Source organism: Capra hircus, chromosome 22 (assembly GCF_001704415.2).
Source record: "Capra hircus breed San Clemente chromosome 22, ASM170441v1, whole genome shotgun sequence".
Taxonomy (NCBI): domain Eukaryota; kingdom Metazoa; phylum Chordata; class Mammalia; order Artiodactyla; family Bovidae; genus Capra; species Capra hircus.
The window spans coordinates 56,364,062-56,389,887 of NC_030829.1; the positions used below are offsets into that span (position 1 = coordinate 56,364,062).

At 47.2% G+C, this 25,826-nt stretch overlaps 1 protein-coding gene across 6 annotated transcripts in view; it reads left to right on the forward strand.

Annotated features, from left to right (window-relative positions):
* The window catches only part of TMEM40 (transmembrane protein 40), a 33,339-nt gene continuing 7,590 nt past the window's right edge, over positions 78-25,826 (forward strand). For 2 of the 6 annotated variants that reach the window (XM_018038459.1, XM_018038462.1), the window contains exons 1-4: positions 78-150; positions 18,100-18,171; positions 19,018-19,152; positions 22,603-22,692. In XM_018038459.1, the coding sequence (XP_017893948.1) occupies positions 18,108-18,171; positions 19,018-19,152; positions 22,603-22,692 (289 nt within the window). In that variant the 5' untranslated portion in view covers positions 78-150; positions 18,100-18,107. The other 4 variants (XM_018038461.1, XM_018038460.1, XM_018038463.1 and 1 more) reach the window with 4 other exon arrangements.

Here is a 25,826-nt window from a genome sequence, read left to right on the forward strand (position 1 = left end):
GTGAACCTGGAGCCCCCGGCGCAGCGTCAGGCCCCGTCCCCTCCCCGCCGGGGGCGTGGCCACCTCTCCGACCTCCTCCCCCGCCCCTCCCCGGGCACCCGCAGTCCAAGGTCGCCTCGCCTCCAGCGCGCACCTGCCTCCAGAGCTCAGGTAAGGCACACGGGGCGCCTGAGCGGGGCGGGGGATTTTTTTCGGAGTTTTGGAGAGAAAGAAGCTCTTCAGCAGGCCTGACATTCTGTGGTTCCCGGCGGGCCTGGATTTGAGTCCCACTCAGGGGCTTCCCAGTCAGGTGAGCGCCTCCGTCTCCCCTGGAGAGTTAGGGGAGCGTGAATACTCCTCCCCGTGCTGGGAGGGTCCCGCCGGCCCACTCCGGGTCTGTCGCTAACTTGCTCTGCGGGGCCTTCAGAAACATTACGACCTCAGCTTCCCCATTTGTGAGGTGAAGGGTCTGGCGAACTCTCGGAAGGCTTCGCCCCCTCCGCCCTCGTGGGACCCACAGCTTTGGCGGGTGTTTCCTCACACACGCCCTCCTCTTCCCCGCAGAAGCTGCCCTGGCCTCGGGGCTCGAAGGCATCTTTGAGGAAAAAGTACTCGGGGGAAGGGGGAGCCCCGCTGCTGTCAGAAGCTCACGGCGCGGGGGGTGCGGCCGCGAGGGAGCCCCAGTCCCCTCACCTGTGCGCAGAGCATCCTGGCTTCTCTCCTGGGAGGCGGCTTTTGGGTCGGAAGCCATCCCATTTTTCCTTTCACTGGGGACGGGAAAGATTATGGTCTGGGGCTTATCATTTTGACTTGATTTGTTTAAAAACTGAGAGAAAAGTCACGTAAGAAGGGTGTGTTTGTCCTCTTTGGGGTCCAAGCAGATCTATACTAGTGAACCCCCTCCTGTCTCCACGTCTTCCTGAATTTGGGCTGGCGCAGCCTTCTGAAAAACTGGGGTCCTTGTGCTTTGAGATCGTTGCCAGGTCACCCTGTTAGCATGTCGTCTCCCACATGCTGGCCACATACCCGGACTGGGGACCCTACTGGTCATCGTCAATGGAGGCCTTCTTTCATTTTCATAACAGCTCTATGTGGGAGATTCTCTTTTAAAAAAAATTAAATAACTTTATGGAGATATGATTCACATGCCATAAAATTCACCTTTTTTAAAGTGTGCACGTCAGTGGTTTTCAGTTTATTCACCAAGTTGTGAAGAAACTGAGTTTCAGTTTATTCACCACTGTCTAATTTAGAACATTTTTATCCTCCCCAAATAAACCCCATACCCTCTAGTAGTCACTCGCTGTGTCCCCTTCTCCCTGGCAACCACTAATCCACTTTCTGTTTCTATGGATCTGCTTATTCTGGACATTTCATGTAAATGGCATCATACAATAGGGGCTCTCTTCTGACTGGCTTCTTTCTCTGAGCATAATGTTTTCAAGGTTTATGCATGTTTTAGCGCGTGTCAGCACTTCATTCCTCGCTATGGTTGAAGAATCTTGTATGATGATATCACATCTGGTTTATTCACCCAGCAATTGATGGATATTTGGGTTGCTTCCATTTTTTCTCTATTATGAATAATGCTGCTGCGGACAGTCATGTACAAGTCTTTGTGTGTACATAGGCTGTCAATTCTCTTGGATATACTACGAGGACTCGCTGGGTCCTATGGTGAAACTGTGTGTAACATTGTGAGGAATTCAAACTGTTTTCCAAACTAGCTGCACCATTTTACATTTCCGCCGATAATATGTCAGATCTCCAAATTTTCCACCTCCTCCCCAGAACTTGTTATTTGTATTTCATATTGTAGCCATCCTAGTAGGTGTGAAGTGGTATCTCACTGTGGTTTTGATTCTCACTTCTATACTGACTAATGATGTTGAGCATTTTTCCATATGCTGTTGTCAATTTGTACATCTTCTTTAGAGAAATGTCTGTTGAAAGCCTTTGGCTATTTTGAAATTGGGTTATCATGTTATTGTTGAGTTGTTGATGTGGCTATTCCAGGGGAGATTCTGAGGCTCTGAGACTGGGGGAGACTTGCAGTGATCTCACAGTCGGTGGTTGGTAGAGGTGGGAAGTGAGTCTGGGTCTGTCTGACATTCAAGAGGCAGCAAGCTCTTTCTCCTGCTCTGGATGCCTTTTGTCTGGTCTTTGCTGTTGCCAATTGTGTGTGTGTGTGTGAGAGAGAGAGAGACAGAATGTGAGATACTGCTGGGAAAAGATAGAGAGAGAGAGAGAGAAGACAGAAAAACTGAGAGCATCTGGGATGAGAGAATGAGAAAGAGGAGCCTGACCTGGCTCTGGCTGTTTAACAAGACACCTACCTTGGAGGGTCAGAGCCATGGAAAACCTCTTCAGAGTGTTTGGTTTCTTCCCATTAATTTTCAAACATTGTGGTGGTTGTTGTGAACTTCAGAAAAGCTTACTCAGGAGCACACTTCCCACTAGTTTTTTTGTTCCTAAATCCAAAACAAATCTAATTAGACCTCCAACCTAAACAGGGAATAGCATCCCCTAGTGTCTAGCTGGGCCTAAAAATCCAGAGCAGTGTTCACCAAATTGTTGATAACACCGTCTGCCCAAGAAAAATGTTTAGGCACCCCCAACACATATATTTGTTTATGGATTTAGAAATTATATACGAATTGTTGTTGTTCAGTTGCTCAGTCTTGTCTGTCTCTTTGCGACCCCATAGACTGCAGTACACCAGGCTTCCCTGTCCTTCACTGTCTCCCAGAGTTTGCTCAAATTCACGTCCATTGAGTCAGTGATACTATCTAACCATCTCATCCTCTGTTACCCCTTTCTCCTTTACCTTCAATCTTTTCCAGCATCAGGGTCTTTTCCAATGAGTCAGCACTTCGCTTTAGGTGGCCAAAGTATTGGAGCTTCAACTTCAGCATCAGTCTTTCCAGTGAATATTCTCAGGGTTGATTTCCTTTAGGATTAACTTGTTTGATCTCCTTGCAGTCCAAGGGACTCTCAAGAGTCTTCTCCAGCACCACAGCTCAAAAACATCAGTTCTTCAGCAGTCAGCCTTCTTTATGGTTCAACTCTCACATCCATATGTGACTACTAGAAAAACCATAGCTTTGATTATACTGAACTTTGTTGGCAAAGTGATGTCTCTGCTTTTTAATACGCTGTCTAGGTTTGTCATATACAGGTACTGCAACCATTAGTTAATATCTCAAGGCCCAACATAGTATATTCAGAGTTCCATCACCAACACCAGAGTTCAGACTTTCCATCACCAACAATAATGAATGGAAGTCCACCTTTCAAGGAGTTTTCTTATTATGATTTCAGTCAGCAGCAGTGTGTGTGTCTGAGATCCTGGTCCTTATCATTTGCAACATTAGGCTGGCTGCTGTAGGACCTGAACTAGGAGCAGTGGTGGGTCTCTTCCACGCTTTTCTTGTGTCTGGCTTGTACATTCTTGATAAGCACTGTCTCCTTCCGTGGTTTCTTGACAGGGACTCTTTGAAGCCCCTCGTCCACACTACAGGGGCTGATTCAGTTAAAGCTGCATTGTTTGATCCTAACCCACCACCAGGACACGGCAATATAGGGCAATAGGCTGACCATGGAGGAATGGGAAATGTGGCCACAGCAGACCTGTCTGCATTGTGGGCTTCCCTACTGGCCTCTAGGGACCCCACTTAGTGGACATGGCGTTGGGTGTCTGATATATGGCCAAGGGTGCACATCAGAGTTGAACTATGTACTCTTAACTATTTTTAGCTAAAAATGAAGTAGAAGTAGGGCTTCCTTGGTGACTCAGTGGTAAAGAATCCATCTGCCAGTGCAGGAGACACAGGTTCGATCCCTGATCCGGGAAGATTCCGTATGCCTCATTGCAACTAAGCCCGTGTGCCACAACTATTGAGCCTGTGGTCGAGAGCCCAGAAGTCACAATTACTGAAGCCTGTGTACCTTATAGCTGGTGCTCTGCAACAAGAAAAGCCACTGCAGTAAGAAGCCTGTGTGCCACAACTAGAGAGTGGCCTCCACTTGCTGCAACTGGAAAAAAGTCTGCACAGCAACAAAGAGCCAGCAAAGCCAAAAATAAATAAATTAAAGTTTTAAAAAGTTAAGTAGCAATAGATGAACCGATTTGTCCTTCCTGTGCTTTGGAGATTATTATTTGAGAGACTAATAGGGTTTGAGCTAAGGACATCTAAGCCCACCACTGCCACGCCTCAGCTTGCCACCTCTCATGCGGGGTGCTCGTGACATGAAGCAGTTATCATTTTTAGACAGTTTTTCCATATATTGAGCTGGCATCTGCCTCGGTGACTCCCCAAGATCCTGACTGCTCCCTCTGAGCTCACAGCCCCACCTGGTCCCCCTGTCCTGGAGAAGCCCTGCAGAGGCCTGGGGACAGTGACCAGGTCTGTTTATGCAGTGCTTATCCTTAGGCTGAGCAAGTCGGACATGGCTGTGCACTAACACACCTGCTCCTTCATCCAATTCTCTTTGATATAGTCTCCACACCCCCTTATCCTCTGAATTATCTTGATTTGTCCAGACTCTCTTCTGTTCAGGACCCAAGATTGAGCCCTAGGATAGGAGATGGTAACGCAGAGGTCACCTTTCTCACCATGGACTCTGTGCTTCTGTTAATATAAACAAAGGCTGTGTTAGCTTTGCTTTGTCATGTCTGACTCTGCGACCCTATGGACTGCAGCATGCCAGGCTTCCCTGTCCTCCACTATCTCCTGGAGTTTGCTCACAATCATGTACATGTCAATGATGCCACCCAACCATCTCATCCTCTGTTGACCCTTCCTCCTTCCTCCTTCAGTCTTTCTCCCTCAGTCTTTCCCAGCATCAGGGTCTTTTCTAGCAATGAGATCATTTTACTGTGTACTATCTTATCCACAGCCCCAGGTGAGCTCCAAAACCCTCAGTGAGTGACATTATTTTCTGTGTCAGAGATGAAAAAAAAGGGCCTAGAGAAGAGAAGCAATGGGCCCAGGGGTTGGTGGCAGGGTCCAGCCAGGCCCTCAGTCTCACAACAGCTGACTCAGTTTCCTCCCAACCCCTCCCCTGAAGGTACCAAGAGGATTTTCCACCCACATCATGGGGTCTGGAGCTCTGAAAACACCATTTCTGTTCCAAGCCCCTGCTTCCCAGGGTCTGTTTCTGATTCATTCCCTTCCCCAACTGTTCTGCTTGAAGGGTGGACAAAACCCTGGCCGCCGAAAGTTGACACTGTTCAGAGTGGCCAGTGAGAGTGCCCAGGCCTGGATGCCAGGATGAAAAGGCTGGCCCCAGACATGGCAGGGATTGGAGCAGATGACAGTTTCCAACACTGTGCCAAAAGTCATGGAGCTACATTCTAAGAGAGAGGACTGTGCTCTTGTGTAGTTTGCGGAAGGACCAGATTAGCTTGACCAAAAGAGCTTTCTCTCCTGCAGGCCTTCTCAGAGCCTTTCATATGTGACTGCACCTTGTGCAGCTCCTATTGGAGCCTACGGAGAGCAGCATTGCCCAAACTTCTTTGAACATAAAATCCACTTTTTCTTGGAGTATTCTGAGGGGCCCATAAAAGGCTATTTGTAACTCACTTTTAAAACATGCTGTTCTAGGCCTTTGCGCCGGTCATATCAACCCTGAGTGCTTTTGCTGATTGAGTGGATGAACCCTGAAGGCTTTAACGGGAGCAGAGCATTAGTATCCTATAATGTCAGAGCTGGAAGAACCTTGTAGTATGCAACTTCTACATATGGGGGAACTGAAACCCAGGGCAGCCCAGCAACTTGTTTGAAAGGAGGCCAGAGGCAGGCAAGCCTGCTGGGAGATTATCATAACACTCAGGGGAGAGGTTCTGGCGGTCTGAGTGGACCACACTCTGCCTAGCATGTGTTGCCTCTGTTAACGATACAGATTTCCCTGAGCACCCTAACCCTAACCTTGCTCTGAACATCAGACTCTGAGTGAGAGAGCTGGGGGATCTGCACTACCAACAGTGCTCCCAGGGGCATCTGACCATTAGCCAAGTTCGGGAGATGTTGAGCATGGCGAAGGAAGGGGAAACTCTCATTTACTGGGTGACAGTATTCTGGGCTAGTTGTGGGCATGATATCCTTCAATCCCCACAACACTCAGGGGGAGAGATATTAATACCGCATTTTACAGAAGCTGAGCAGCAAACAGGGATGGGAACACAATAATAACCGGCTCCAAAGCCCTCAGTCCCCATGTAGGATCTCTTGGGAAGGAGGCAGTGGGAATGGAGAAACCAGCTCCTCTTGAAGGAAAAATAGGACAGGCTTGGGCTTTGGCTGGCGGGAGAGGAAGGAGCTGGGTCATCCTTCCTGCCTTTGGAGCTTGAGGGCCCAGAAGGATGGTGGAGTCAGAGAAGCTTGGAAGGAAGATGTTTGGCCTCTGAAAGCTCTGGGCTGAGCCAGGCACTGGGTTGGGGGGAGACTGTGGTAGGCAGAGTGATGATCCCCAAAGATGCTTGCGTTCTGATCTCTGGAATCTGTGACCCTTTTAGTTTATGCAGCCAAAGGGAATGGACATCATAAGTGGAACTAAGGTTGCTCATCTGCTGACCTTAACATATGGGATGATCCTAGGTGATCATGGGTGGTCTGGGTGGGGCCCAGTGTCATCACAAGAGTCCTTAAATGTGGAAGAGGGAGGCCAAAGAGGTCAGAACAGTCCAGCGTGAGGACTTGCCCTGACACTGCTGGCTCTGAGAATAGAAGAAGAGCCACAAGCCAAGGAATGTGGGTGGCCTCACGAAGCTGGACAAAGTCGGGGGTGGGAGAGGAAGGAGGAAAAGCAGCAGCAAGGAAATGGGTGTTCCCCTTGGGCCTCCGGAAAGGCAGGCAGCCCTGTGGACACCTGGATTTTAGCCTGGTGAACCTGTGCTAGACTTCCAGCCTACAGAACGGCGAGGTGCTAACCATGTGTTGCTTCCAGCCGCTACGTTTGTGGGAGTTTGTTACAGAAGCAATAGAAAACCAGAGAGGCACCAAACCAGCTCCAAGGTGGTCTCTGTCCTCAGCAAGTGCACGGGTCTCAAGGGCAAGATCTGGAAGACAGCTGGCTCAGATGGTTACCGCGATGCGGAAACCCAGGAGGTCCCCAACCCAGCCTGGAGTTGTGACAAAACACCTCATATGGTGTGGGGGCCTCAGGGGCCCTGGCCGGCCTTGCAAGCCCCGGTTTGCTCTGCCTACCCTTTCAGAGTACCCCTCCCCGAACCTCCCCCACCACCCCACCACACACACACACACATTTGTCTCAACTCAAGAGCTTTGGCTGCGCATAACAGAAACCACAACCAGCTACCATAAAAGGGTTTCTTTGGGAGGATATGGGGGTCTTGCAGAGCAGAGCGCGCATGTGAGGAAGGCAACCGCGGAGAAGATGGCGCCCAGGAGCAGAAACAAGAGGGCCCTGTGGCAAGGCAGAGCAGCACCGGCTGGTTGACAGCTTGTGTCACTCACACTCATCACAAGTCAGATCCCTGGGAGGAAGAGGCTGAGAGTCTGGCCCGGGTGGAGGGCAGTCACCCCTCAAGCACTCCCACATGCTTGTCCTGGAGCTGCGTCTGCCTGGCCGGGATGTGGTTGATGTTACGGCGTGGGCTTGTCTGGGGTGACTTGAGCAGCCAGAGGACATCATCCAGAGCTGTGACTTGCTCCTGGGCTAAGACTAGCATGCGTGAGGTAAGATCGTGGGTACTGAGAATGCCCTGGTAGTCCAGTGGTTAAGACTTCGTGCTTCCGTTACAAGGGGCATGGGTTTGATCCCTGTTTGGGGAACTGAGATCCCTCAAGCCATGCCTCCAGGATCACACCATGCACTCTCTCCTGTCGCCAGAAGGGGCTTTGATGCCCGGTGGACTAGGACAGTCCACGCCTCTGTCGGCTCTGTTCCCCTCCCAGCTGCTATTTCTGCTCCAGCGCCCCTTGAATCCCACCTCCTGCCCTGGGCATGTTTAACTGAGTTGGCCCACCATTGGTGGCCCCAAGGCACGACGTTACAGTCCACCTATGGGAAAAGTTGGTCATTAGTTGAGCTTTCAAGGCCCAGGATGATTCCCCAACCTCATGGGGTTCCTACCCCGTCACCTCCCCACTACCGCCCACCTCTTCCACTCAGCCCTCGTCCCACTCTGGCCACTGTTGAAAATCCAACTGCAGGGACCTCCCTGGTGCTCCAGTGGCTAACGCTCCACGCTCCCCATGTAGGGGCCAGGATTTAATCCCTGGTCAGGGAACTAGATCCCACAGGCCTCAACTAAAGAACCTGCACGCTGCAATGAAGATTGAACATCCCGTGTGCCGCAGCTAAGACCTGGCACAGCCAAAAAATAAAGATTTTTTAAAAATCCAACTCAGTCTTAGCCCTCTTCTCCAAAGTGGGACACCTGAGGAAGATAAGTAACCTGTGAATTGGAAGACAGTGTTCTGGAGCCAGCCTTGCCCCTGAATCGCTATGTGACCCTGGGCAACTTCCTCTCTCTTCTCAGTTTCTCCATCTGTTAACTCAGACACCAATGCCCCACCCTAGCTGGGTGGGGAAGGCTCTGTGAAGCTGGAAAGACTCAGTGTCCCTTACTGTCCCTCCCACCCTTGTAATAGCAGGAGCTTAGGAAATCTGTGCTGAACTGAAGTGGAAATCCAGTTTAACAAAGCCTGTAGGTGCAGCGGCCCTGGCACCACCGGTGACTCAGCAGGGCTGGGGTTTGCAGAGGAAAATGCTAAGTATTCCATGTCCTTGTAGGACCGGCCTCAGAATGGGGCAGGTGGCTGAAAGAGGGAAGCCTACAGGCCTCTAACCAGGACTGGGGAACGGGGCATCACGTTAGTAGGGAAGGGAATGGATGTGAGTCTATCTGTAAGCGGGGAGACCTTGAACAAGTCACTTGTCTCTATGAACCTCAGTTTCTTCCTGCGTAAAATAAGAGTAGTGTGTGTGAAATGAGATCATGGGAACTGGGAACTCCCTGGTAGTCCAGTGGTTAAGACTCCGTGCTTCCGCTACGGGGGGCATGGGTCTGATCCCTGTTTGGGGAACTGAGACCCCCCGCATGCCTTGCCTCCGGGATCACACCATGTGCTCTCTCCTCTCTCTGCTTTCTTCTTTCTTCACTTCTGTCTCAAGCCCTGTGCTCCCATCTTGGCTCAAAAGAGGTCATACACTGTGAACCTGCCTTTCCGAAGTCCCTGGCATCAATCCCTCTGTTTGATGTCCCACCCCTAGTGCACTGTCCTTTTGTCTTAAGCCTCGCCCTGCACAGTGACTTTCAGAGTATTACACCTCTACAGTTCTGCTGATCCTTTCTTATAGCAGGAATATGGGCGAAGGAGAGATGAGGAAGGACATTAAGAGGAGAAACAGGGCTCCCTCGGGTCCTGCCTCCATGAGCATTCTGTTTCCCCTGCTGTCCGTTTCAGTGTCCTGAAAACTGCTTGAGGAAGTTCCTTGGGTTCTGGGGACACTTGCTCAGGGCTCCAGTGGGCTAGGTGTCAATAGAAGCCAAGTTGGTGTCATTTGCATAACACTCCAGTGACTGTCAGTGGCTTCTTTCCTGGTGCTAATGACAGAGGCCTGGGAAGAGCTGCCGGCATCAACATGGACTAAGCAACTACGCTTGCTCAACCACTTACTAGCTCCCCGGTCAAGTTTCGTAGCCTCTCTTTGCCGCCGCTTTCTTACGTGTAAAGTGGGCACAAGCGCAGTGGGCCCTGATAGAGCTGTGTGAGGCGTACGTGAGGCACGTGTGTCATTTCCTCAGACCCTTGCCTGACAGACAGGAAGCACTTACTTGTTGCTGTCTTCGTCATTATCCAGGTCATCATTTTTGTTTTTCGCCAGGCCTTGTGCAGGGCACAGGTGACACGGATATGAATCAGCCGTAATCCCTTCCCTGGCTGGCTGGTGATCTAGTGCAGGAGACTCACCCTGGGTGTGTCAGACCCTCTCCCAGGCCCTGAGCAGGGATCAGAAAGTGAATAGAACAGTGGCTCCAGCAGTTGTGGCAAGCCAGCGCCTCGAGAAGGAAGATTCTGAAACAAGACATGGCTAACGTAGGCTCAGGAGAGCAACATGCCCCCTAGGCCCCCCCCAAATCGCGTCCTTCTTTGGAGTTGCTTCCTGCCAACTGCTTTGCATGTGGGCCAAGGCCCCTTGCCTCTGTGCCTTTGCACGCCGCTCCTTCTGGCCCTTCCAAGCTCCCCTTCCGCATTCACTTCTTCAGGAACTCTGACTGACCCTGGTGTGATTTGGCCCCTGGGCTCCCCTGGGACTCCCACCCAACCCCACCCCACCCCACCCCCTGTCTACTATGAAACACCTTGAGGACAAGGATACAACTTATTCACCACAGTATCCCTGGTGCTAGCACATAATACGTACTGTGTACTAAGTTGCTCAGTTGTGTCCGACTCTTTGTGATCCCATGGACTGTAGCCTGCCAGGCTCCTCTGTCCACGGGATTTTCCAGCCAAGAATACTGGAGTGGGTTGCTGTGCCCTCCTCCAGGGGATCTTCCCAGGGACCAAACTCATGTCGCTTATGTCTCTTGCACTGGCAGGCGGGGTCTTTACCACAATGCCTTCACCCTAGCCTAAGCACACAGTCGATACTCAATTAATGTATGAAGGCAGGGGAGGAAAAGTATATCAGTCAGAATTATTTTCAGCTATAAATGCTGAGACTCCTGACTATCGAGGCTTAAACAAAGCAGGGTTTGTTTTTCTTAAGTAACTAGAAAGCAGGTGGCTGCTGTCAAGGGCTCAGCAGCTCAATGTCCCTGCATTAGCTTTGGCTTTCCCTCAAGGTCACAGAATTGCCACTGCAGCTCCTGCCATCACATTCAAGAAAGAAAGGAGAGGCAAGACACAGCACCAGTACTGTTGGCCTCTTTTATCAGGAGAAGCAAAACTCCTTCCCAGAACCCATCAGACTTCTCACTTCTTTTTGGCCAAAACTGGATCATATGGCCACTCCTCACAGGGAAAACAAGTATCTACTTGATGCATGCGCGCATGCTAAGTCACTTCAGTTCAGTTCAGTTCAGTTCAGTCACTCATTTGTGTCTGACTCTGCGACCTTATGGATTGCAGCACACCAGGCTTCCCTGTCCATCACCAATTCCCAGAGCTTGCTCAAACTCATGTCCATCAAGTCAGTGATGATACCCAACCATCTCATCCTCTGTCGTCCCCTTCTCCTCCCACCTTCAATCTTTCCCAGCATCAGGGTCTTTTCCAGAGAGTCAGTTCTTCACATCAGGTGGCCAAAGTATTGGAGCTTCAGCTTCAGTATCAGTCATTCCAATGAATATTCAGGGCTGATTTCCTTTAGGATTAACTGGTTTGATTTCCTTGCTGTCCAAGGAATGCTCAAGAGTCTGCTCCAACACCACAGTTCAAAAGCATCAGTTCTTCAGGGTTCAACTTTCTTTATGGTCCAACTCTCACATCCATACATGACTACTGGAAAAACCATAGCTTTGACTAGATGGACCTTTGTTGGCAAAGTAATGTCTCTGCTTTTTAATACACTGTCTAGGTTTGTCATAGCTTTTCTTCCAAGGAGCAAGCATCTTTTAATTTCATGGCTGCAGTCATTACCTGCAGTGATTTTGAAGCCCAAGAAAATAAAGTCTGCCACTGTTTCCATTGTTTCCATCTTTTTGCCATGAAGTGATGTGACCAGATGCCATGTTCTTTGTTTTTTGAATGTTGAGTTTTAAGCCAGCTTTTTCACTTGCTTCAGTCATGTCCAACTGTATGATCCCATGGACTGCAGCCTGCCACGCTCCTCTGTCCATGGGATTCTCCAGCCAAGAATACTGGAGTGGGTTGCCATTCCCTCCTTCAGGGGAGCTTCCCAGCCTGGGGATCAAACCCCTGTCTCTTATGTCTCCTGCATTGGGAAATGGGTTCTTTATCACCAATGCCACCTGTGAAACCCAAAGGGTTAGTTTCTCAGTCATGTCTGACTCTCTGCGACCCCATGGACTATAGCCCGCCAGGCTCCTCTGTCCATGGAATTCTCCAGGCAAGAATACTGGAGTGGGTTGCCATTTCCTTCTCTGGGGGATCTTCCCAATCCAGGGTTCGAACCCAGGTCTCCCACATTGCAGGCAGATTCTTTACCATCCGAGCCACCAGGGAACCCATCTACTTGATATGGAGGAACAAAGTTCAGTTTTGTTAACAAGAAGGAAGTGCAGGGGTGAAGGAGGGCACAAGGATTAAGGGGATGGGGGTAAAGAGGGTGGTTTCTGGTTAGACCTCGTCAGCAGAAGGTTCATGAACGAGGTGGTATTTGCGCTATGCCTGGAAAGTCACGTACAGTTTTGGCAACAAGGAAGAATGGCCTCAGTGGAAGTCTGCTGCTGCTGCTGCCAAGTGGCTTCAGTCGTGTCTGACTCTGTGTGACCCCATAGACGGCAGCCCACCAGGCTCCCCCGTCCCTGGGATTCTCCAGGCAAGAACACTGGAGTGGGTTGCCATTTCCTTCTCCAATGCATGAAAGTGAAAAGTGAAAGTGAAGTCACTCAGTCGTCTCCGACTCTTCGCAACCCCATGGACTGCAACCCACCAGGCTCCTCCATCCATGGGATTTTCCAAGCAACAGTACTGGAGTGGGGTGCCATTGCCTTCTCGTCTAGAGGCCTGCAAATGTGAGTGTGCCCAGGGGCTACCACATGAAGAAGACAGCTAAAGCAGGCGAGAGGTAGGAGCAGCTTGGCGAACTGTTGACATATTTGGCATCCTGCAGTAGCTTGCTTGCCCTCATACAGCTCTGAGTCTCTTCTTCCCCCTGAAATTCCACCATGAGAGATGATCTCAGCCTCTGAGATGTACTGGATACCTGCTATGTACAAAGGATCCTCTTCAAAATATAGATATACCCCAGGGCTCCTGGTCGTCAGTCACTCATTCCTAGATATCAGTTTCATTTTATTGGCTAGTGACTTCCTAATGCTGAGCTGAATTCTGCCCTGAGAAATGGGAATTTTTATTCCAGAAAAGGGTAATGGAGCCTGGAGTCTAGGAGATGGGAGATGGGAGGGACTGGGACTGGACCCCGAATGCCCAAGGGTCATTGGAGGTCTATGGAAGAGGGGACTCATGCTTATGGAGCCCTCCTTCGGGCAGGCACTGGCCGGCTTTCTTCTCTAAGGTGCTGCCATCACAGCTCACAGTTGAGGTAACTAGAACTTGGAGAAGGGGGCTGCCCGGCCAGGGTCATCTCGTGCACAAGGGAGGTTGAACCCTGCTCTGCCCAACCGCACAGCACGTGCTGTCTTGTTGCTGCCCCCGTCATAATAATGATCGTCATCTCAGCTGGCATTTATTCACTCCCTGCTCTATACCAGCCATTGTTCTGAGTGCTCTATGGGTTTTAACTCATGCCATTCTCACAATACACTATGAGGTAAGCACTATTATTGTCCTCATTTTGCAGATAAGGAACCTGAGGTCCACAAGAAGTTAAGTCACTGGCCTGGAATCCCACAGCTACAAGGGTCAGGGTTCACACCCAGGCTGTCCAGCTCTGAGGCATGCGGAAAGATGCTGCCTTGTCTGGGTCTTGTGGTGGATTAAAAGTAGATTCTCTGCCAAAGACAAATAAAACCCCCATGAACTCATAGGTACAGAAAAGAAATTGGTGGTTGCCAGAGGTGGAGGGTGGGTAAGAATGGGTGAAATGGGTGAAGGGGGTCAAAAGCTACAAAATTCTAGTTATACAATAAAAAAAGTCCTGGGGATGTGATGTACAGCATGGAGACTATTAGTTCAAAATACTTTGTTGCTTATTTGAAAGTTGCTCAGAGGATAGATGTTAAAATTTCTCATCACAAGAAAAACTTTGTGTTTACCTGTGTAAGGTAACAGATGCTCACTAGACTTAGTATTGTGATCATTTTGCAGCATTTACAAATATCGAAACATTATGTTTTGCCCCTGAAACTAATATAATGTTATAAGAGCATTATACCTCAATAAAATTTTTTAATTAAATTGAAAAGAATTTTTAGGGCTTCTCTGGTGGCTCAGTGATTAAGAATCCACTTGCCAACACAAGAGACTTGGATTTGATCCCTGGCTCAGGAAGATCCCCTGGAGAAGGAAATGGCAACCCACTCCAGTATTCTTGCCTGGAAAATCCCATGGACAAAGGAGCCTGGTGGGCTACAGTCCTTAGGGTCACAAAGAGTCAGACGCAACTGAGTGATTAAACAACAACGAAAAGCTTTTAAAGAGTGGTTTCTCTTGGGGACTTCCCTGGTGGTCCAGGGGCTAAGGCTCCATGCTCCCAATGCAGGGGGCTCAGATTCTATCCCTGGCAGAGAGCTAGATCCCACAACTAAAGATCCCATGGGCTGCAAGTAAGACCTGGCACAGCCAAATAAATAAATACACATATTTTTAAAGTAGGTTCTGTAGACCAGCAGTTCCCCAGTAGACATGATTTTTACCCCCAGGAGACACTTGGCAATGTGTGGTGACATTTTGACTGTCAAAACTGGGGCAGGGTGCTACCTGCCTCTAATGGGGAGGATGCTAAACGCCATACAAAGTGTACACTGGCAAAGGAGCATTGGTCCCAAATGTGAGGAGTTTGGAGGTTGAGACCCGGGTCCAAAGTAGTCAAAGAGGAGTGAATCTACCTCCTGTCAGAGTTGAATCCCTAGACTCAAAGCTGGGAGGAGAAGAAATGGGGTGGGGTAGGGATCTTCAGAACAAAGCACAGCTTGGCTAAGATGCTGTAACAAATACCGAATCCCAGTCCCACAGGAGAGAGAAGCTGATTCCCTGAGCACATGGTCAACCAGAGGTAGGTCCAGGTGGGCAGGCGGCTCTAAGCCCAAGGCCTTGTGGGGCCCAGGTTGCTTTGCCTCATTGCTCAGGGCTTCCCTGGGGTGTTGACTCGGCTTGCGTGACGGAGGTTAGCCCCCCACCACAGATCAGGGTACAAAAAGCAGGAAGGAGGAAGTGGAAGTAGCAGAAGTTTAGGAGCCCAGAACTGAAACCAGATTCCCACACGCGAGAACCGATCGTTAAATCTTTAGGAATTTGGGGATCGGGTTGTTAAACAGAACCAGTTTTAAATTAAATTAAATTCTATAAATTAACTAAATCCTACAACAAGCAAGGCTAATAAGTACTCAAAATGTATCACTTCCTAATTTATTTGACTACATTCTGCTGTTCCACGGGCGCTTGAGGTTTTCGCAGGTTCTGCGTGTGTGGTGGAAACGCTGCAGGAGGCTATTTGTATTCCGCTGCCCACCTCTTCCCAGCTTTGCACTCAGTGACATCATGTTGATATCAGTCAGTGGGAGTGTTTATATCACAGAAATCAGGAACCTATACAAATCAGAGCTTTATGGTTTGCTTTGTTGATGGTCTGAATTTAAGAAAGTGGTCAAGCAAATGTTACTAACGCGGATTAAACCTCAAAACTAAGCATTACATTTTACTTGTTGTATATGAAATTCACAATACAGAGGAGCTTATTTTTTTATTATTTGTGTGCTATGCATTCTTTTAAAATTCTTATTATTTTTTTTCTTGAGATATAGTTGATTTGCAGTGTTTCAGGTGAACAACAAAGTGATTCAGTTATACATATACATTTATAGCTATTCTCTTTTAGATTCTTTTCCATTGGAAGTTATAAGATACTGAATATAGTTTTCTGTGCTGTACAGTAGGTCCTTGTTGTTCATTCTACATACAGTGGTGTGCATCTGTTAATCCCAAATCCCTAATTTACTCCCCCATCCATTCTTTACAGCAGTAAAATTTATTGCAGGTGTGTGTGTGTGTGTGTGTGTGTGTGTGTGTACTTTCCCCCCAGAACCACAGAACATCTGTCAGCTCCCCACTGTACAGTTCCCATCCGCTCTCAGTCTGTTGGCAGGAACATGAGTCATGTGGTCCCTTGGCCAAATCTAGCATCCAGGGATGCTGGGAAATATTGTCCCTAGCTGGACAACCATGTGCCCAGCTAAAATCAAGGCTTTGAGTCGGGCAGCCCAACCATGGCAGCTCCATGTATTTCCTCTAGAGAAGGGCACCAGCTCACTGAGGTTAGCTGTTTAGATTTTCCAAGGCCACACGCCCAGCCTTCTCAGGGCCTCACTTGAAGGCCCTCTTCGAGTTACCACCAGCACCCACTCAGAACTCCAGGAAAGCACAGGGTATGGTGTCCTGAAGGGAGAGGTTCCCAAATCTCATTCTGCAGCTCCAAGTGCCTGCTTCCCGCCCTGGCTTTGACCACTTGTGTCTGTAATCCCAACGGGTATTCCAGCAGGGCCTGCCTGCATGATGGCCTTTGAGCAGTTTTGGGCTCCAGACCAATGTTTGGGGTTGCATTAAACAAAATGTGGTTCTGGAGTCTCAAGTTACTTCATCTCTTTGAGTCTCAGTTTCCTCCGCTATAAAGTGAGGATGATAAAATTTACCTCACAAGGTTATATAGTGAAGGTTAAATGAGATAATCTTTTGCAAAGTTTTGTTATCTAGAAACTATAATACAAATGTGAAGTAATTAATCCCAATTCTCTCCAGACTGATTTGTGATCTGGCTCATGTGGAATTATGAGCATATAAACCCATGGTAAAACTGCTTAGTACTATACTGATGTAGGGTGGCATATAACATTTTAAGTTATTTAAAGAAATGTTATTTTACTATAACAAAAGCAGTACTGTTAAAAATTTAGAAAATGCAAAGTGAAAATAAGAAACTAAAAATACCCATAATGCTACCACTCAGAGATAACTGTATATGTATACAAGATCTCAGAGATAACTATATATATTTATATATGTGGACCTCTAGTGAATTCCCAACTATTTATATTTTGATATAGCTCCAACAGTTATTAACTTGTCCTGTTGTTGTATTTGGATTTCCCCCTACCTTGCCCTCCAACTCCCTTATTCAGATAATCAAATTATTTTGAAGCATGTCCTAGACATCATATAATTTCATCATAAATATTTCAATGTTCATCTCTAAATTGAAGGATATTTTAATTACTTTTGGCTGTGCTGGGTCTTTAGATGCTGCGTGGGGGCTACTCTTTGTTGTGGTGTGTGGGTTTCTAGTTACCGTGGCTTCTCTTGTTGTGAAGCATGAACTCTAGGTTTTCTGCCTTCAGTGGTTGTGGCACACGGGCTTAGTTGCCCCATGGCCTGTGGAATCTTCCCGAATCAGGGATCAGCCTGTGTCCCCTGCATTGGTGGGTGGATTCTCATCCACTGGACCACCAGACAAGTCCTGAAGGATATTTTAAATAAATATAGCTTCAACTTAAATATCACACCTAACACAATAAATTCGCTAATGGAGGATGTCGATAACAGGGAGAGGCTGTCCATGTTTAGAAACGGGGGGTGTATGGACAGTCTTTGTGCCTCTGTTTAATTTTTGTGTTTCGTTGTTTGTTGCTGTTTAGTCACCAAGTTGTATCCAATTCTTTGAGACCCAGTGGACTGCAGTGTGCCAGGCTTCTCTGTCCTTTACCATCTCCCGGAGCTTGCTCAAAGTCATGTCCATTGAGTCCATGATACCATCCAATGCCCCCTTCTCCTCCTGCCATCAATCTTTCCCAGCAGCAGGCTCTTTTCCAATGAATTGGCTCTTTGCTCTAGGTGGCCAAATTATTGAAGCTTCAGCTTCAGCATCAGTCCTTCCAATGAATATTCAGGTTTGATTTCCTTTAGAATTGACTGGTTTGATCTTCTTGCAGTCCAGGGGACTCTCAGGAGTGTTCTCTAGCACCACAATTTGAAAGATATACCCAAGTGAATGCAGATTTCCAGAGAATAGCAAGGAAGCATAAGAAAGCCTTCTTAAGTGAACAACGCAAAGAAGTAAAGAAAAACAGTTTTGCTGTGAGCTGCTCTAAAAACTAAAGTCTTAAAAAAATAAGTTCTTAATAGTATCAAAACTTGATCATTACTCAGATTTCCCTATTTTTGTGTTTGTTTTTATAAATTGTTCTTCTTATACCTTTGAATAATGGGTGTTTGTACTTTTCTTATTTATTTGCCAAGCTCTTTATATATTAAAGATATTAACTAAGGTAATATTAATTACTTCCTCCAGGGAAAGCCATGGAGACTTCAGGATCACTTCAAGACCACAGTCAAGTTCATGGAGAATCAGAAAATCTAGACTGTATGTTTGCTTTCTCTAGCCCTCTGGGCAAAGCCACATGGGAAATAGTGTCCAGTAATGACTGGAACAGAAGACCCTGCCCAGCTCATGTGGCTCAATGAATGGCCCAAGTTACAGTTGAAACCTCTAGAGAAGTAGTGATTTTATCCACTTGCATATGTGTGTGCTTGGTCCAGTCTGTCCCCCAGCACTCTCTAGCAGTGGGAACCCCAGTTGCTCCCCCAAATCTCAGAGGCTCTGGGAGCTTGGACTGGCACTAGGGATAGTTCCCAGAAGAGGAGAAGGGTCCTGCATGCCCCTAGAATGGGAAGGTTTAGGGCTTGATTGGATCCCACTTGCTCTGTAATTTACAAAGAATTTTAAATTGGCAACTGTTCTGCACAGGGTGGGCTTCCCTGGTGACTCAGCGGTAAAGAATCTGCCTGCAATAGAGGAGATGAGGGTTTGATCCCTGGGTTGGGAAGATCCCCTAGAGAAGGAAACGGCAAATCACTCCAGCATTGTTGCCTGAAAAATCCTGTGGACAGAGGAGCCTGAGGACACAACTGAGCAACTAAACCACCACCACTGACACTGTGTAGGGGTCTCTTAGAAAGGATGACGGGTTTAGAAGCCCCTCTGTGGGCTCCATGTCCAGAGAAATGCCTGTCTTTGGCCTTCCTAGAGCCTCTGGAGCCCTGATCTCCTGCACCTCCCATGGGCCCTAGGGGTTTGGGAAGAATCCAACCCCACAGAATCCAGCCACTCCTGGATCCCCAAGTCCACATAGACCCCTAGGAAGGCCTGGGTGGTCCCTAGGGTGGGAAGGGCAAGAAATACTCCTCCTTAACTACGTGTGCCTCCCAGATGGAGAGACGGATTTCCACAAGCAAGACCGGGAGGCCAGACTCATTTCTCAAGGACAAAATGAGAGAGACAAGTCTTCCTCCTCTTCGTCGTCCTCCTCCTCCTCCTCCTCGTCCTCCTCGTCCTCTTCCTCAGGTAAAGCAATGACTTAATTAAATACACATATACTAAAATATCATTGAAGATGAGCATTTACATGGAAAAAACAATCTCCTGTCCTCTCCCACCTCACTATTGCAGTTCTGGTTTTCCGCATTCCCTTCCTGAGCCTGCCTCTCCGTACACATGACTTGTACAGTTAAAACTCCCACATGGACAATTCTGTCCTCAGTTTTTCAATTCCTTTGCTATCTTATCCTAAGCATTTTGCCGTGTTATTCCGTAGTATCTTAGCAACTGTTCTTTTGTATTTCCCATATAGCCACTCATGTCAAGGAACATCTTAGTTTCCCAGGAGCACACACAGGCAGTACATGTGGGCCTGAGGACACAACTGAGCAACTAAACCACCACCACCAACACTGTGTAGGGGTCTCTTGGAAAGGATGACAGGTTCCTGCCTGCCTGGGTTCACACCCTTTCTTTACCACCAACAGCTTTGTGTCTTTGGTAAATTGCTTAAACCTGTGTGCCCTGGGGTCCTCATCCATCAGATGGAGACCATGACAAAAGTTATTATATCATAGGATTTATTGCTGTTTTTATTGTTTAGTCGCTCAGTCGTGTCCGACTCTCTTTGCAACTCCATGGACTGTATAGCCCGCTGGGCTCCTCTGTCCATGGGATTCTCCAGGCAAGAATACTGGAGTGGGTTGCCATGCCCTCCTCCAGGGGATCTTCCCGACCCAGGAATCAAATCCACATCCCCTGCTTTGCAGGCAGATTCTTTACCACTGAGCCACCAGGGAAGCCCAGCAGCTCATCAGGAAGGGTCTATTTTTACTCACATTTAACAGGTGAGGAAAGTGAAGCCAGTGAAGTTAGCTGTTGAAGAACTTCCAGAGGCAGGGGGCCTCCAGCAGGGGATTCCGTCCCTGTTTCTCCTCCCTACCTGGGCAGGGACGTTCTGTCTTCTGATTCTGATTGACCCTCTGGGGATGCTTCTTCCCTGCAGATGTTCACCAAGTGCAGCCAGAAGCCCCTTCCTTCCGGTCTCCAGAGTACACATGGGACTGGTCATATCAATCAACAGTTAGCAAAACTGAGCACTAACAGAAAGCATCAGGAAAACAAACACAGAGTCCTGGAACCTTCGAGACAGACTGACATCCAGGATCCTAGTCTCTGATCCTACCCTGGTGGCCAGTCGCTGTATCTCGGACCCTGAGCATTCTTCATGCTGAGACAGACCATTAGTCTTCGGGGCCCAGAGCCTGAATGTCTCCCAGCTGCCCCCAAGCCCCCTCCACACAAAGGACCCTAACTCAGAGTCTGGCATCCAGCACCACTCTCCCTACATATCTATTTGTTCTTAATGCAGCCTATTAGTTTTTAATTAAAACTTTTTTCTTGTAAAAGCTTACACAGGGGCACATTATAGAAAATGTGAAATATACAAAGAAGTAGAAAGAAGAAAGAAAAACATCCTTTGTTCTGTTGGATAACCACTAAACACATATTACTGTATCTCCTTACATTTATTCAATATATGTTAAATTGTATATGTATATATATTTTTTGTCCATGCTTCACAGCTTGTGGGATCTTAAGTTCCTGACTAGGGATCAAACCCAGACCCTTTGCAGTGAAATCATGGCGTCCTAACCACTGGACTGCCAGGGAATTCCCATCAATAAATATTTATTGAACATCAACCATGTGCCAGGCTCTGTGATGGTTACTGGGGGGGCCAACAACTAACTGTGATTTTTTTCTGCCCAAGTTAGTTTTTTAAACAATTGAATTAGCACATAAAAAAATTATCCTCATTTTAGACAGCATGCAATTATAGTACCTTTTATTAAAAATTATGCAGAGGGAACTATATTCAGTATCCTGTAATAAATCATAATGGAAAAAAAAAACAGTCCTTGAGCAAATTTTAAAGATTATATATTTTGAATATATCATGGAGAAAGCTAAAATAATTTTTGTTTGCATATTAATGGAGGTCATCCCTGTTGGATAGAATTTGGAGTAATTTTTGTTTTCTTATTTTCTGTATTCTTTGATATTTTGCAAAATATGATGAAAAAGCCTTTTGGGAGCATTGATTAACGTTTATAAAATACAGAAAGGAAGAAAATAGAAGCCTCTCAGAATCTTATCTCCTGAGATAAATACTATTGTTGTTATCTTATTAAAAATATTTGTTTATATTTATTTAGCTGCACCAAGTCTTAGTTATGGTGGCATGTGGGATTAGTTCCTTGACCACGGATCAAACTCAGGCTCCCTGAACGGCAGTGCAGAGTCTTAGTCACTGGACCAGCAGGGAGGTCCCCCATTGTTATCTTGATGTACTTCCAGTTCCTAGTTGAGATCACATATGCTCTGATTTGTAAGCACAGTTAACTTGCTTTCCTGGAATTTAAAATTTTATCCGTGATAGACCAGAAGTTTCCCAAACACTGTGTGTGTACATAGTTGCACAGTCATGCCTGACTCTTGCAACCCCATAGACTGTAGCCTGCCAGGCTCCTCTGTCCATGGGATTCTCCAGGCAAGAATACTGGAGTGGGTTGCCATTTCCTTCTCCAGGGGATCTTCCCGACCCAAGAATCGAACCCGGGTCTCCTGCATTGTAGGCAGACTCTTTACCAACTGAGCTACGAGGGAAGCCCCTCACCAAGCTCAGTGAGGGACATTAGGACTGCTGGGGCTCTGTGAATCATCCCAAGGGAAAGGGAGTCCTCTGAACCCGAAGCCAGAAATTCCTAGGCCTGTATCCCTGGAATGCTGACTGATCCAAGAGTGCAGACGACTCGGTCATTCTTCAAGGCTTCATCAAGTTCCTGCACCAGGCTGGGCAGCCTTAGGACAGTGATGCCCAGGCCTCGTCCTTCAAGAACTCAAGGTGGTTGGAGGGATGAATAGCACCATGGACCCTCATGCCCACAGTGTCAAGTACAGACAGCTGACGCTAGAAACCCCAGAGGAGGGACTTCCCTGGTAGTCCAGTGCTTAAGACTCAGTGCTTCCAATGCAGGGATGCAGGGAGCACACCTTCGATCCCTGGTTGAGGAACTAAGATCCCACCTGCTGAGGAGGGTGGGCAAGACGGTGTGCTGGGACAACTAGAAAAGCCCCTCTGTAGGAGGTGTTACACCAGCTTAACTTCAGGATAAGGGAGCAAGTGGAAGGGCATTCCAGATGGCAGAACAGCATGAGCAAAAGCACCTCATAACAGTACCTCGTGGGCCTTGTCTTCTCATCATGAAAGTCATAATAGAAATAGTAAGTGATTTGTTCAAAGTCACACAGAAAGTTTGTGACAGTTCCTGTCCCCCAGCCCTCAAAGCAGACTTCTTTCCCCCAGACCACACGGCTCACATAAACTAAATTCCAGGAAGCAACAGCAGAATGAAGTATTTCCAGCTCAGTCCAGGCTGAGGTTCTCCTACAGCGTGTGTTTGTTCCCTGCAGAGAACAGTGATGAGGACCCGCACCCCCGAGTAAGCAGAGAACGTCGGCACAGCCAGGGGGCTGGACTCCCCCGCAGGGGCGGCTCACCCGGTAGGCAGTAGGCCTCGGCATTTCTCCTTTGTCCACTCAGTGGAACTAAGTGTGTCTGTGTGAAGCTGTTCCTTTCAGCATTGTTTATAGTAGGGCAACCACAGAAATAACCTAATGTCCAACAGCACAGCAGAGCTCTGGTCTTTATCCAGAGCTGGTCTTTTTCTCTAAAGCGAAAAAGAGAAATTCAAATCATAGGGTTGGTTTGATCTCATATCAGTTCAGTTCAGTCGCTCTTTGCGACCCCATGGACTGCAGCACGCCAGGCCTCCCTGTCCATCACCAACTCCCGGAGTTTACTCAAACTCATGTTCACTGAGTCGGTGATACCATCCAATCATCGCTTCCTCTGTCGTCCCCTTTTCCTCCTGCTTCCAACCTTTCCCAGCCTCAGGGTCTTTTCAAATGAGTCAGTTCTTTGCATCAAGTGGCCAAAGTGTTGGAGTTTCAGCTTCGGCATCAGTCCCTCCAGTGAACATTCAGGACTGATCTCCTTTAGGATGGACTGGTTGAATCTCCCTGCAGTCTAAGGGACTCTCAAGAGTCTTCTCCAACACCACAGTTCAAAAGCATCAATTATTTGGCACTCAGCCTTCTTTATGGTCCAGCTCTCACATCTGTACATGACTACTGGCAAAACCGTGGCTTTGACTAGATGGACCTTTGTTGGCAAAGTCATGTCTCTGCTTTTTAATATGCTGTCTAGGTTGGTCATAGCTTTTCTTCCAAGGAGCAAGTGTCTTTTAATTTCATGGCTGCAGTCACCATCTACAGTGATTTTGGAGCCCCCCAAAATAAAGTCTGTCACTGTTTCCATTGTTTCCCCATCTATTTGCCATGAAGTGATGGGACCAGATGCCATGATCTTAGTGTTTTAAAAGTTGAGTTTTAAGCCAGCATTTTCACTCTCCTCTTTCACTTTCATCGAGAGGCTCTTCAGTTCCTCTTTGCTTTCTGCCATAAGGGTGGTGTCATCTGCATATCTGAGGTTATTGATATTTCTCCCAGCAGTCTTGATTCCAGCTTGTGCTTCATCCAACCCCACACTTTGCATGATGTACTCTGCATATAAGTTAAATAAGCAGGTGACAATATACAGCCTTGACGTACTCCTTTCCCAATTTGGAACCAGTCTGTTCCATGTGCAGTTCTAACTGTTGCTTCTTGACCTTCATACAAATTTCTCAGGAGGCAGGTAAGATGGTCTGGCATTCCCATCTCTAAGAATTTTCCACAGTTTATTGTGATCCACATAGTCAAAGGCCTTGGCATAGTCAATAAAGCAGAAATAGATGTTTTTCTGGAACGCTCTTGCTTTTTCTATGATCCGACAGTAGTTGGCAATTTGATCTCTGGTTCCTCTGCCTTTTCCAAATCTAGCTTGAACATCTGGAAGTTCTTAGTTCATGTACTATTGAAGCCTTGCTTGGAGAATTTTGAGCATTACTTTGCTAGCATGTGAGATGAGTGCAATTGTGCAGTAGTTGGACATTGTTTGGCATTGCCTTTCTTTGAGAATGGAATGAAAACTGACTTTTTCCAGTCCTGTGGCCACTGCTGAGTTTCCCAAACTTGCTGGCATATTGAGTACAGCACTTTAACAGCAACAACTTTTAGGACTTAAAATAGCTCAGCTGGAATTCCGTTACCTCCACTAGCTTTGTTTGTAGTGATACCTTGTAAGGCCCACTTGACTTCAGACTCCAGGATGATTGGCCCTAGGTAAGTGATCACACCATCGTGGTTATCTGGGTCATTAAGATCTTTTTTGTATAGTTCTTCTGTGTAGTCTTGTCACCTCTTCTTAATAAGTTCTGCTTCTGTTAGGTCCATACTATTTCTGTCCTTTATCGAGCCCATCTTTGCATGAAATGTTCCCTTGGTATCTAATTTTCTTAAAGAGATCTCTAGTCTTTTTCATTCTGTTGTTTTCCTCTATTTCTTTGCATTGATCACTGAAGAAGGCTTTCTCATCTCTCCTTGCTGCTCTTTGGAACTCTGCATTCAGATGGGTATAGCTTTCCTTTTCTCCTTTGCCTTTAGCTTCTCTTCTTCTCTCAGATATTTGTAAGGCCTCCTCAGGCAACCATTTTGCCTTTTTGCATTTCTTTTTCTTGGGGATAGTCTTGATTACTGTCTTCTTTACAGTGTCACAAACCTCCATCCATAGTTCTTCAGGCACTCTGTCTATCAGCTCTAATCCCTTGAATCTGTCTGTCACTTCCACTGTATAACTGTAGGAGATGTGATTTAGGTAATACCTGAATGGCCTAGTCGTTTTCCCTACTTTCTTCCAGTTAAGTCTGAATTTGGCAATAAGGAATTCATGATCTGAGCCATAGTCAGCTCCGGGTTTTTGCTGTTTTTGCTGACTGTGTAGAGCTTCTCCATCTTCAGCTACAAAGAATATAATCAATCTGATTTTGGTGTTGACCATCTGGTGATGTCCATGTGTAGAGTCATCTCTTGTGTTGTGTGTTGTTAGAAGAGGGGATTTGCTATGACCAGTGCGTTAAGAATGCACTGGTTCTTTGCCCTGCTTTGCCCATTAGCCTTTGCCCTGCTACATTTTGTACTCCAAGGCCAAACGTGCCTGATACTCCAGGTATCTCTTGACTTCCTACTTTTGCATTCCAATCCCCTATGGGGAAAAGGACATCTTTCTTAGTGTTATTCTAGAAGGTCTTGTAAGTGTTCATAGAACTGTTCAGCTTCTTCAGCATTAGTGGTTGGGGCATAGACTTGATTACTGTAATATTCAATGGTTTGCCTTGGAAATGAACAGAGATCATTCTGTCATTTTTGAGATTGTACCCAAATACTGCATTTTGGACACTTTTGTTGACTATGAGGGCTACTCCTTTTCTTCTAGGGGATCCTTGCCCACAGTAGTAGATATAATGGTCATCTGAATTAAATCTGCCCATTTCAGTCCATTTTAGTTCACTGATTCCTAAGGTGTCGATGTTCACTCTTGCCATCTCCTGTTTGACCACTTCCAATTTACCTTGATTTATGGACCTAACATTCCAGGTTCCAATGCAATATTGTTCTTTATAGCATTGGACTTTACTTCCATCACCAGTCACATCCATAACTGGGCGTTGTTTTTGCTTTGGCGCCATCTCTTCTTT